The sequence below is a fragment of the Festucalex cinctus genome, chromosome 4 (assembly GCF_051991245.1).
Source record: "Festucalex cinctus isolate MCC-2025b chromosome 4, RoL_Fcin_1.0, whole genome shotgun sequence".
In the NCBI taxonomy this organism is placed as follows: Eukaryota; Metazoa; Chordata; class Actinopteri; order Syngnathiformes; family Syngnathidae; genus Festucalex; species Festucalex cinctus.
The window spans coordinates 5,481,565-5,495,215 of record NC_135414.1 but is presented as its reverse complement, the minus strand read 5'-3'; the positions used below and the strand labels follow the sequence as shown (position 1 = coordinate 5,495,215).

Genomic DNA, 13,651 nt, shown 5'->3' with positions numbered 1-13,651 from the left:
CAACACGGGACCAGAACTCGTGTCACAGAACACTGTCAGGGGTAAGTCAGTGATGATCGAACACACTGGAGGTGAGGATGAAATAGAGATTCATATAAAAAAAAAAAACGAACTATCCCTTTAACACAAAAATGATGAAACAATTTTTTAAACAATCAATTTTTTTATTTTATTTGAAATAAATAAAATGTCCACATCTAAGAAAGCCCACAAGTATCAAAAATTTCCACCCTCACATTTGATTGCAGCCATTACACCTTGAAATCCATCTCCTGCCAAATGACAAAATGGAGTTAGCCCACACTGATTGTTTAGCGATTAGCTCACAAGCGACCAGTCCAGGGTGTTGCCAGCCTCTCACCATACATAGGTCAGCTCTGTTAGGTTCCAGCTCACCCGTGACCCAATTGAGGACAAGGTAGAGTTAGCCCATTTTAGTTCTCAGTGGTTCAAATCCATAACTAAGCTTCAACTCAATGCGACCCTTAAAATAGTCTTCCCAAATTTCACGTTTTTTTTAAATTTTTTTTTTATTTTTATTTCTACGGTATATTCATTCCAAGCAAGTAGCATTCATTTAAACTAACATGGGAAAATAAAAACTGAGTAATTTTAAAAAGAAATAAAAGAAAAAGCTTTTGTCATAGAACTAAGACAAAACCCAATTGCTTATGTCAAGAAAAAAAGACACGTAACTAAGTATAATTGAATTAGCCATCAAAAGGCAACCATCTCCAACTGGGTTGCTGTCTTTAGACTAGAGCAATCCAGTTACTCATCATCATTACCTTCTTTTTTGCACATACGTAAGGAGAGAAAAATATTTTTACCCTGAATACAGATTTCATAGTACAATGCATATAAAAATTCTACACACCCCTGTTCAAATACCAGTTGTTTGTGTTTTATAAAAATGCAATCCAATAAATTATTTAAATACTTTTAAATTTGCAAAAGGAGAGAGGAACTAAATGACTAAATGCCTGCTTCTGCACAAGTCTGCACACCCTCTTATAATTGGAACATGACTGTATTCAGACTTAACAAATCACATTCCAACTCGTGTGATTCAGCACTCACCCGTTACAATTTATAGTGCCTCCAATAAAACCTGAATAAAGTTCAGATGTTCTCCTAAGCTTTTCCGGACATTTATTATTATTATTATTATTTGCATTCTAGTAGAAGCCTGGCGTATTAGTACTAACACTGACTCCTATTTTGAACCATTGGTAATTTCCTCTACCTCAAAAATAGCCCCAAAGCATCACGCTGCCACCACCATGCTTCATTCTTGGTATAGTATTTTGATGGTGATGAGCATTGCTGCCTTTAGGTGTCGAACATATCTTCTGGAGTTGGTCAAAAAGTTCAAGTTTTTGGATTCATCAGCCATCAAAATGGGTAGAACATCTGAAATCTACAATATTTGTGGTTAATCAGTGGCACTTTAACTCTTCCCGCCGTGTCTCGCGTGACCGCGCACGATCATGTGGCATTAAAAACAACGACAAACACACAGAAAGTCTGTGCTCAACAGAGAAGCAGAAAGAGAGGTGGACTTTTATTATTTTGTGGCTTTCTACCTTCAATATAAACCTCGCCTCGTCCATGTTCGCTGGTGTCTAAACCGTGAATGAGCACCTCGCACGTTAACTCCAGGCCGGTCTACGCCCACATCACGTTTTGCTAGCATGCTTGCGAAATAGGAGCTGGCGAGTGTTTTATCTTGAAAGGTAACCGGAAATTTATTTTGAAACTCCGTCGGTCTTCCTGTCCCGCTCGATGTGTTTTGTGCTAGCTTGCCATTTGCCAGAGGCCTACGGCTGCGGCGTCCGGCAAAAATAGAAAATAGGTCTATCCTTGCGGAAGGGCTGCGGCACGCAGCAGCTGAGACGCAGTCGACACGCAACGCACACGCAAGCGTTGTAAACTGCACCATTCGAATGAATGTAATCTAATTGCTTGCGTCGCCGGAACGCACCGCAACCACATCCGGTGTAAATCCCGGGTATAGACGTTGCACTGCCCATTTATTTAAAAAAACAAAACAAAAAAACACCAAGTTGACATAATCGTTTATGGAGGCATACATCGTGATTTTACGAAGCGTTATTAAACTTTTTGGCAGTAAATGAGTTAAATGATAGCAGGTGTGTATTAACTCCCTTTTTGCATAAATATGAGCAAAGCTACTTCCCAATTATAAGCTTGTGCAACCACATAATTTTGTTTTTGAAACAAATTATCTCTGCCCCATTTTTTTGGTATCACATAAACCTGGCATTTGAGCAGGGGTGTCTAGACTTTTTCTATCCTCGGTCCTTGTGCGAATGGAATGGCTATTAGCTCTCAACATGACTTACTTTGTTATGCCCAAGCAGTATGTGTGAATCGTGACTGTGTGCCCTAAGCTCTGAGCTTTGTGTCGCAGAGCGAGACGAGGCCACCACCGAGTCGTCGGACCACAACGCCACGTCCTTCGCCGAGGTGGACAAACGGGTCAAGCGGAGGCTTCTGATGGGTAATATAGCAGTCTGAACGTCAGTCCATTGGCTTGTGTGATGGCATGCGGAGCTGCCAGGAAGTGCTGGGCGGTGAAGAGGCGAAATGTCTAGTAAACCAGAGCATTCCTCAGCCTTTTGAGCAAACTGTGAAATGACTGCACACTCACCGTCTCGCCCACTGCTTCTCCCCTGAAAAATATGCACTTGTGACAGTGTGGTACATTTCACATTTTCCTTCCATTTGGGAAGGCTCGAGTGTGAAAGCCTTGTCTCGACACTTTGGATTTGTCATATTTTCGGGCCACTCCTTACATGACAGTCATAAAACTTTGCTAAATGTGTGGCTACCATATGAGCACTTTCAAGTTCACAAGCAAGCGTAAATCAAAAAATGGCAACACTTAATTATATCCACCCCCCTATCGGGAGTTTATTGTCAAATAATCATTTAGTAAGTAGCTATTGCTCACTCAAACTCCGGGGGCTTTGCGGGCCTCATTGTACTTCTGGTTTCCCTCAGAGGGTTGTTATGACTCAAACCATATAAATGAATAATCACCTCATTAAATTATTGCATATCCACAGCAAATTGATGCATAACTGGTTTAGAAATTACAAGTCAAGGAAAATGGTTGCAATTCCACAACATTACCAAAAGTGAAGAGAATCTGCTATTTTTGTACAGATTTTAGAAACAAACATGAAATAGTTGAAATAATTGGAATCCGTGCAGTAGAACCTCGGTTTTGGTGATTAATCCATTACAGAAACTCTGACTAAAATTGAATGCTACAGAGTGCAACATGAAATTTCCAATAGGAAAGAATATGGAACCAATTAATCAATCCAATTAATCAATTCCAGACACCTTAAAATGTCAACAAAAATATATTAAGTCAGTTTTTATTTAACCATAACAACCATCCCGATCTGCTCGGCAACACTCAGACAAGTTGTATTTGGCATGCATAGCCTTCAAAATAAAAGCACTCCAGTATAACGCAGTCTCAGTATTCTGAATTTAGCCCTATTGATTATTATTAAGCCACTTATTTACTTCCACTACTACCACTACATTATTACCACTTGTTTAACCACACGCATGTTACTCACCCTCAAGCTATTTTATGCTTTTTATTTATTTTTTGTTTTTTTACTGTGACTGTTAAATAAGTGGGCGGCACGGTGAATGACTGGTTAGCACGTCCGCCTCCCAGTACTGAGGACTCGGGTTCGAGTCCAGGCTCCGGCCTTCCTGGGTGGAGTTTGCATGTTCTCCCCGTGTCTTCTCCGGGTACTCTGGTCTCCTCCCACATTCCAAAGACATGCATGGCAGGTTAATTGGGTGATCCGAATTGTCCCTAGGTGTGTTTGTGAGTGTGGATGGTTGATCGTCTCTGTGTGCCCTGTGATTGGCTAGCAACCAGTTCAGGGTGTACCCCGCCTACTGCCCAAAGCCAGCTGAGATAGGCTCCAGCACCCCCCGTGACCCTTGTGAGGAATAAGCGGTCAAGAAAATGGATGGATGGATGTTAAATAAGCCAATGAGGCCAAAGAAAGCGTGGTGAATCTATTTTATGATACGGTGTACTTTTATTTTGAAAGTATGGATTTTGACAGGATGCATTATGTGATGCAAAGCAGACTCCGGGAGTGTTTGACTTGTAAGTAATGTTGCATGTGCAAAGCAAAATGATTGCCATCTGTTGAAATGTATTTCTACGCAACTTTATGAAATGCTTCGGATGACCGTGCATCAGTTCCAGGAAATGAATAGTCCAAAAATTGAATTGTACAAAAACTAGGACATGCGAAAACTGAGGTTCCACTGTTTATTAAATGCATCCTTGAATCATTAGCATATCACATGAATTATTAACGCACTTGACCAAGAAGTGTTCAAACTGTGTGTCATGTTGTATTTTTATTTTTTATTTTTTTTAATCCAGTACAATAAGTGCTGTTTAGAGGATGCCTGGCGGGAAACTTTTCTAGTTGTCCATGTAAAGGCAGATTTTTTTTTCCTCACCATACTGTAGCTCTTTGAACCTTATCAGATGATGCAGGTACGCCTAATGTTATGTCCCGCTGACTCTAGTCCCGACGACAGTGTGTTCTTTGCAAGGACAACTTCGAGTGGTTCCAAAGATCATTGACAATGTGTAACATGACCTTTTTGGTCACGGTGTTGTTCAACCACAACCACAGTGCTAAGGAAACTGTTTGAGCATTTATGCCATATCTTCACTAGTGAGACAGTTCATCACGTTAGTAAAATGAGGAGGTAATGTTTATTTCAGTAGTGGTGAGTGCCAGATTTGGAAGTCCATGTACTATTACAGTCTGTTTTTATCTTTACATTGGCATATGAGTAGGACAACCATATGTTGCTAGTGAATCAACACTTTGTACTTGTTGACAATTGAGGCCTACTTGCATTAATAGTGACTTTTTAAAATTGTACTAGTCAGCATATAGCACTTCACTAGTAGTATTAGTCATGTGTAGCTGTACACTAGTAACTACTAGGGATGTAACGATAATGGCAATATCATGATATTGCGATATTAAAACTGGCACAATATATCGCCGTTGCCATGTCACGATATTAAAAGCAGCACATCTGTTAAAACAGTAAGGTTGATTTCCATTTGTGCAGTTCTAGCACTCTGTTGGCTATTTATTTATTTATTTATTTTTTAGTGCAGTTTAATTTTCAAAAGGCATGTTGTAGCCCTTCCGTGTTTAAAATCCACGGTAATGGTCAGATGAAGGGGAACGTAATATGCTTGTGAAGCGAGTCAATATGTGGCGGAACTCAATGTGTGCGTGCATTAAGTGTCTCAATATTATTTGAGATTGTGGGTTATTTATATGCATTGCTGTTATGTAAAAAAGCACAATATTGTGTGTTTGCATAATGTGTGTTGTCCTTGCAGAAACCTGCGCAGTCAACAACGGCGGGTGCGACTGCACCTGTAAAGACACCTCGACGGGCGTGCGCTGCAGCTGCCCCGTTGGCTTCACGCTGCAGCCGGATGCCAAAACGTGCAAAGGTCCGTCCGCCGCTTGAAGCAGCCACGCCGCTGCCGCTCTCTTGTCTTGTTGAGAACATGTGATGTTACGACAAGCTGTTTGAGTCCAAACTTGATATCTAGCTTAGGTCCATGTACTAATACACTCTGGGGCATATTCACTAAGAATGCGCTGCGTCTGGTAATAACGCGAAACATTGCGCCACAACTGCACCCGCAGCCTGCGCCCAGTTACCCGCCTATTCACAAATGATATTGCTCTAATCATATACCGGCGCAAACACGCCCACAAAACTGACAGCTTGGAGCAAATTTGCACCTGATTTATCACACATGGCAATGGATTTGTGCCAAGGCATGGTTGTTATAGTAACAGTTGCGAGAAAGATGACATTATCAGAAAGCGAGGTTGGACCGAGAGTAAGCGTTTAGGGCGCCATTAAGCTGTACAGAGTAGAGAGGACGACAACGACGTCATTCATTCATTAAGTACAAATTATTGGTGCGATCGTGTTCTAAAAATATATTTTCAGAGGTTGACGTGGGCGTACAGTATGCATCTGGCACGTAAAAATGTCCCCTTCCTCTCTCTCTCTCTCTCTCTCTCTCTCTCTCTCTCTCTCTCTCTCTCTCTCTCTCTCTCTCACTCTCACTCTCTCTCTCTCTCTCTCTCTCTCTCTCTCTCTCTCTCTCACTCTCACTCTCACTCTCACTCTCACTCTCACTCACTCTCACTCTCACTCACTCTCAGAAAGGGACGTGCACCGTGTCACATGCACTGCTAACATGATCCCGGGAGGTTGCGGCAGGTTAATAGTGGAACCTCTACTTACGAACGTCTCTTCATACGAAATTTTCGAGTTACGAAATACCTCAACGGGAAAATATTGCCTCTTGTTACAAAAGAAATTTCTAGATACGAAAGGTAAAAATACATTACCGAACGCAACATACTTTCGGCTATGGCTATTTCCTACCATAGGTACCTATGTGCGTAAATACTACATCGGTGGTTGTGCATCGTTCTGGCATCCCATTGGCTAAGAGGAACCTTCTACCATAGGTATCTATGAGCGTATACTAGATCGGTGTTTGTGCATGTTTCTGGCATCCCATTGGCTAAGAGGAACCACTACCATAGGTATGAGCGTATACTAGATCGGTGTCTATACAGCGTCCTCATCATTCATCCCGCGGCCCATAAGGTGTTCCGATAGTTTTTTGTAAATGTATGAACTAACGGCCAACAAATTTGTGCAAAAATTCAAACAATTGGTGATTGATGAAGGCACAGTAAGTTTTTAATTGCGACGAGATGGGCCTTTTTTTGAAAAAGATGCCTCGCCATACCGGAAGTTTCCATGAAGTTTCAGAATTAGAGTAAAAGAATCGCCCAGAAAAAGTGTTCACCAGTCGAGCGTTTGCTCACTCAGATGGTGTTTGCCATGGACATTTCCGAAGGATTGTTTAAAAAAAAAAAAAAAAAAAAAAAAAACATCCTTGGATCAGTTCTTTACAAAACACCAGGCAAAAAAAAAAAAAAAAACACTTCTGAGAGAGGAGAACATGAACCAAAGAGGGCAAAAAACGATGAGGACAGCAGTTAAAAAGGTAAATGACCATCATTTTTATTCTTTACTCTATTCTTTGTTTTTTACATTATGCACAACTCTCATTTATTGTGCAATAATCTAATTGTAACATGTATTTGTTACATGTTTTGATGCATTTTTATGCTTTATAAAACATTTATGTCTGAATTTTAGGAGGCTTGGAACGGATTAGGGCATTTACATGGAAAATGCGTCTCTACTTACAAAATTTTCTACTTAAGAACTTTCTTCCAGAACCAATTAATTTCGTAAGTAGAGGTACCACTGTACATGGTTTCCATAAACGTTATTTGCGTCACGCAAACGCGGTGTGGCAATTTGCGCTGGCGTTAGTGAATTAGACACTGCATATCAATGAGTCTCATTTGCATTGGGGTGGGCATATTTTGCGTCAAATATATACAAATTACCTAATTTACATATGTGCAAATAACACTGGCGCACCGTGGCGCAATCTGGTTGGCAAGGCACTTAGTGACGGATTTCCCCACCTGCGTGTGTTTTAGTGAATTAGGCACTCTCAGATTGCTCCATTTTTACCGGTTAGCGCCGTGCAAAGGCGACGCAAACCTTTAGTGAATAGGCCCCTCTTTGCCTTCACAAGTATGACAAGTGATGAATTGTTGCACTCGTGAGGACAAAGATTCTACTAGTGCACCTTAAGATGACTTTGCAGGTGAAAAGTGGCAATTAGTCTAGTAATAGAAAAACAATATGCGTAAGACAGTCATTCTACTAGTTTTATAAGTTCAAATATCTAACTAGTGAGGAAAAAAAGTATACAAGTGTATGCTGTATATCAAGGTTATGGAATAAATGCTCAAACGCTTTCCACGCTCTTTTGCTGACAGACATCGACGAGTGTGAGCTTCAAAACGGCGGCTGTGATCACTTCTGCAGGAACACCATCGGCAGCTTTGAATGCAACTGCAGGAAAGGCTTCAAGCTGCTGACGGATGAACGCTCATGCCAAGGTATAACATGTACCACGCTCACAGCTTTGTGTGAAAAAACAAAAACAAAACATCAGCACTATATCACCTTTTACTGCAGTAGAGTTGACTTGACAATCACTTAGAACAATAGTACAGTTGAACCTCATACTAACACAAAAATCCATCCCACTAGGAAAAAATGGAAATAAAAATAATCGGTTGTAGTGTCCAGGTAATGTTTGGCAAAGGAATATTTAAATGAAATAAGTGGAAGTTGAGTACTAGTAAAAAAAAAAAAATGCTTTTCCAGGTTGAAACACGTTAGCCAGCAACATTGTTTGTCACAATATGTTGAAAATTAATTTTTAATAATGTCAGACGTCATCCTCCTCCGTGAATCAATCTTCAGTGTGTATGTTTGGCACAAACAATTAGAGGGGTAACATAGCAGACTATTTAGCTGAACTAATCAGACTGAAAAATCCTGAAGCCACTCTGAGCCCTTTCAAGGCACATAATGGTAAAATCTAAAATCTGAAAAAAGGAACAGCCATTTCAAGAAGCAATTTCACAAATTGTAAATGTAGGTTAGTGCTTCTGATCGTGTTATATATATATATATATATATATATATATATATATATATATATATATATATATATATATATATATATATATATATATATATATATGTATTATCTATCTGTCATTTACCGGGAGTTGTTTTTGGCATCGAATAATTGTGTTGCAAATTAATATATTTTATAATTCAACTAGAAACAATTTGAAAATTTTAATGCAAAACTCAGGAATAAATATTGATCCTCTGTCAAGATTATTAAAAAAAACATCCAGTCAATGTCAAAGTCATGATCATGCCCGCAATAATACATATTAACCAATAATACTACACTTTTATCACTTTATTCTCTATTAAGTGTTGTGTTGAGATCCAGTCGTAATCAAACCTTTTACATCTCAGCAAGTGTATGATGTGTAACATAATGCTACACAGCTTCTCAGTAAAACTCGACTTTCTTTTCCCTTGTAATTATTGTCAAAGCCCAAGTCGTTTGAGCATTCATTTAAATGCACCTGCTTGTCTGTGTGGATGGGAAATCCCTCCCTATGAACAGTTCCCTACTTTTATGTCACATGATTGCTTTTTGATTACAGATATAGACGAGTGCTTCTTTGAGCGGACGTGTGATCACACGTGCGTCAACTCCCCCGGTAGCTTTCAGTGTCTGTGCAACAAAGGCTACACCATGTACGGACTGGCCCACTGTGGAGGTGAGATCAGGCTGGTTGGAGGCGGAGTCACGTGAACGCACAGAAAAAACATGCACTAATCTCAAAATGTTAGGGTTATTGTAGTCTGAAATACACCATGACCGTGATCTTCCATCCATCCATTTTCTGAACCGCTTGCTCCTCACAAGGGTCGCGGGGGGTGCTGGAGCCTATCCCAGCTGGCTATGGGCATCAGGCGGGGTACACCCTGGACTAGATGCCAGCCAGTCGCAGGATTGTGATCTTAATTTGACCATCTCTGATGCACGTCAAACAGTTGAATCTGTGCCTTTTTGTGACTCTTCCAGCCTTTGTGTAGCAACCTGCCAATGAAACTGTGACACGCTAAGATCATTGGCCACTTCTCTCTGTGAAATTATATCAAAATATGAATATTATAATAAAGTGGAACGTTCTATTACCAGTTCTACAGTAGCCAGGAAATTGGTCTATTCGTGGATTGAACACCTTTTTTTTTTCATTTTCACATTCAGTTCCTTTTTAGAGAATAGCACTGAAACATTCAATAGTTGGACATGTGCAATAAAAATTTTAGAGAAGGTCAAATTAAATTCACCAGTAAAGTTTGTGTATTTCTGTTTCATCCTGAAATTTTACTCTAAAGCCTAGTACAGTGTTCCCTCATTTATCGTGGGTTCATCTTTCGCACGGCTTCGCTGTTTTCGTGTTTTTTACAGTGTATGTTTTTTGTTTTTTTTACGTGTTTTTTGGTTTGTATGTTTTTTTTTTTTTTGTCTTTGCGTAGCCGTATCTCTCTAACCCTACGTCAGACTGGGGACATACGGGCATCCGTGGATTAGTCTCGATGAGACCTTTTCAACGGCGTCTGTCCCATCGCTCCACGACATTGCATTCCCGGAGATAGAAAATATACACTCTGTTGTATAACAAATAAATAAATTTAAAAAAAGCATACTTTTAATGGAAAATGACTGTAAATGAAAAAAAACAAAAATGATAAATGAAAAAGCATTCCTAATAAACTAAAAATCATACCAAAACGAAAAAACATACCGTATATAATAAACAAAAAAATATATACTGTGCTGTATACTGTAAAAAGTAAAAAAAAAAAAAAAAACATACTTTTAATGGAAGAAAAATGACTGTAAATGGAAAAAAAAGAACATATATGATGAATGAAAAAGCATTAATAATAAAGTAAAAATCATACCAAATATATATATATATATAATTAATGGGATTTTATTTTTTTTTAATTAACGCGGATTTCCATTATCGTGGGTAGGTTTTGGAACGTGAAAACCGCGATAAATGAGGGAACACTGTATACGATATGTGTATCTGTACCAAATTGTTCACATGTTGTTGGGATTAACATTATGTTGTAGTAACGACACTGTCTATGTAACCAAGAGAGGTTCGCAGATTTCTCAATATGAGCTTACCGGCACTCTCTCCTCTCAGATATCAATGAATGCAGCGTGAACAATGGCGGTTGTGAGCAGGGTTGTGAGAACACCCAGGGTGGGTTTGAATGCTCCTGCAACCCTGGCTACAAGCTCCACTGGAACAAAAAAGACTGTATTGGTAAGTCAATACCTCCTCTGCATGATAAGATGCCATTTGAAACAAAACCAGAAGTATTTGTGACATTTCTGGAAGATGGAGGGAGTGTGGGACAAAAACAGGAGATACTTTGAATTCTGTTTCTTTTCTCTTGTATTCTCACTTGCTCAGTTTCTTGTGTGCGGTTGTAAAATAATCAGAGCCGTGCTGTTGTTGCTGTCCAAATATTGGGTTCCTCTTCCTCTTTGCTACTGTCCAACGCGTTCCTCTTTTACCTTGGAGTTTTATTGTGGTTTCTATCTAGAGGCAGAGGGTTTACCACCTGCGAAAACCACCTTGAAGCCTACATTGAACTGTAGCAAGCAGGAGGGAGGCGATCGCTGCTTCCTGACGTGCCAGTCCCAAGTTCATATCAGCAGTGGTGAGTTTGATCAAGTGCATCGCTCAATACGATGAAACTTTTTTTCCATAGAATTGGAGGACAATTTAGGCACCAACATTTTTGTTTTTGTTTTTTTTTTGTTTGTTTTTCATAAACCATCATAGAATTTGATTCGTCCAACTCAAGAATCAAGGTTACACTTTTTTACGAGATCATTTGTCATTCATGCCTGTGTTTGGTGCAACGAAAATAAAAAGTATTGATGATTAGATCCTTTATGATTGAATAAAGAAAGTTTGATTTTATTTGAAAACTCATTTAATTTGAGTATTACTCAAATGACAGGAACAGAATTGCAAATGCTAATGTTAGTACATGCTGGCTGTGTTGGCTGCTAAGCTAACTGGTCAGCAAACTTTGCTAAAAAGAAAATCTTGATATTAATATGTGTTTGTCTGATTTTATTATTAACAAACCTTTATTGGTTTGAGTGACACATTCCATTTAAAATAGAAAACGTCAAGAAAAATATGAAAAATAGAGGAGACAACCAATCTTCAGTGCAGCTAGCTAGTTCATAGCAGTTAGCTTGGAGATACTTGAACCTTTATTTATTTATTTATTTATTTATTTATTTATAGAATGTACTAAATCATGCTGCTCACTTAAAAAAAATCTTCTAGATGGGTAAAAGTGTTTTAGTTGCATGGTGACGCATGTGATAACAATTGCAACTTTATAGCATAATTAATACAATTTAAAATGTGTATGTGCTAATCAAGTGTGCTCATCAAGTGCTAATCAAGAACCAAGTGTTTTAGCATAATTTATCTCTTATATATGCAAATGCATCAACATGAGAGAGCACCAGGTGACAAAAAGGAATTTTAGGATGTTTTTGATAGTTTAAGGAATCACTTTTACTTGTCAGCTACAGTTACATTTTGTCTAGAACAAAAAGTGCGTGGGATTTCTGAAATTTCATCAGGGGGTGGGGACAGAAAATGTCCTCTAGTTCTGAAATGACCACATATCTGTGACCAATTTCTTGAAACAAAAACATGTCTGCTTCTTAAAGGCAGTCAAATGCCAGTCCTTGACTTTGGTGCCACCCGAGATGGCTTAACGTTTGTAGCCCACGCAACACTTCCTGCATCTGTTAAATATTGTACGCCGTGCCGTTCAAAAGGATTTGTCATTCCGCCATTCACCACTGTGGCCTTTAATAATGCCACAGTTGCGTTACACGCAAGAAGAAAAAAAAATCCACATCCTTTGCTTATGACTGATTCATTCAAGTTTACTCGAAGGCGAAGTTGCTCTCTCCAAAAACATTCAGCTGCACTATGTGGACAATAGAATTGGGACACCTGGCATAAGCAAGAAGTAAAAAACTCCACCTGCAATTACAACAGGTTCCACTCTTCTGGAAAGACTTTTTGTAAGATACTTTCTATTTGTGAGAACAAAGAACATACAAGTACGGATGTCAAGGATTTCGAATTAAACTTCTGTGCTGCACTAGTAATAGTGTATGCAGGACCAAAACTTCCAACATTAAAAATCAATAAATGACTAAATAAATGAATAAAAGTGAAAATAAAAAGGGATATAAAAAATATAATTAAAAAATTAAATACAAAAAATAAATATAAATTGAAATAATAACAACTATTTATATCCCTAAATAAATAAAGTAAAAAAATAAAAATAAAAAACGAGATTGAAAAAATAAAAATAGATATAAAAATAAATGTCAAAATAAATACAAAAATAAATATTTATATAGTTGACAAGACTTCCTTGTTCGCGGACCTTCTCACTCTTGGCAGTTTGCAACAGTGGAGACCAACCCAAGACAGGTTTGCACTGCCCCCTTATTTGAATAACATTTCAACCTGATAGAGCGTCTGCAGCATGGAATAAACACTTGTGAGAGCAGTGTTTTTATTTATTGCTTGATGTTTAAGTATATTTATATTAGTGCTGTCAAACGATTAAAAATATTAATCTGATTAATCACACTTTTTAATTTTGATTAATCGCGATTAATCAGCTAAATTACTTGCGTAATATAAAATAAATACAAAATACCGTAATATGTTGACATTAATGCATTTTATTATCTGAATGTCATTAGTAAACATTGATTAAATGCATGTACGCAATTGCATGCATGCGTGTATTGCTCAAAACATAACATCATCATATCAATTGGGTGCAATTCAGCAATTATATTGCAAAAAACGTGCTAAATACTGACGAAAACTTGGTAACAGCATCATATCAACTGGGTGCAATTCAGCAATTATCAATTAATTAAATGCAAATTAGT

At 38.4% G+C, this 13,651-nt stretch overlaps 1 protein-coding gene across 9 annotated transcripts in view; it reads left to right on the top strand.

The window, feature by feature from the left end:
- scube2 (signal peptide, CUB domain, EGF-like 2) overlaps window positions 1–13,651 on the top strand; it is a 45,511-nt gene that overhangs the window by 12,344 nt on the left and 19,516 nt on the right. For 5 of the 9 annotated variants that reach the window (XM_077518394.1, XM_077518396.1, XM_077518393.1 and 2 more), the window contains 6 exons: window positions 2,435–2,524; window positions 5,447–5,563; window positions 8,007–8,129; window positions 9,267–9,383; window positions 10,833–10,955; window positions 11,239–11,355. In XM_077518394.1, the coding sequence (XP_077374520.1) occupies window positions 2,435–2,524; window positions 5,447–5,563; window positions 8,007–8,129; window positions 9,267–9,383; window positions 10,833–10,955; window positions 11,239–11,355 (687 nt within the window). The remainder of the gene's footprint in view (window positions 1–2,434; window positions 2,525–5,446; window positions 5,564–8,006; window positions 8,130–9,266; window positions 9,384–10,832; window positions 10,956–11,238; window positions 11,356–13,651) is intronic. The other 4 variants (XM_077518401.1, XM_077518395.1, XM_077518398.1 and 1 more) reach the window with 2 other exon arrangements.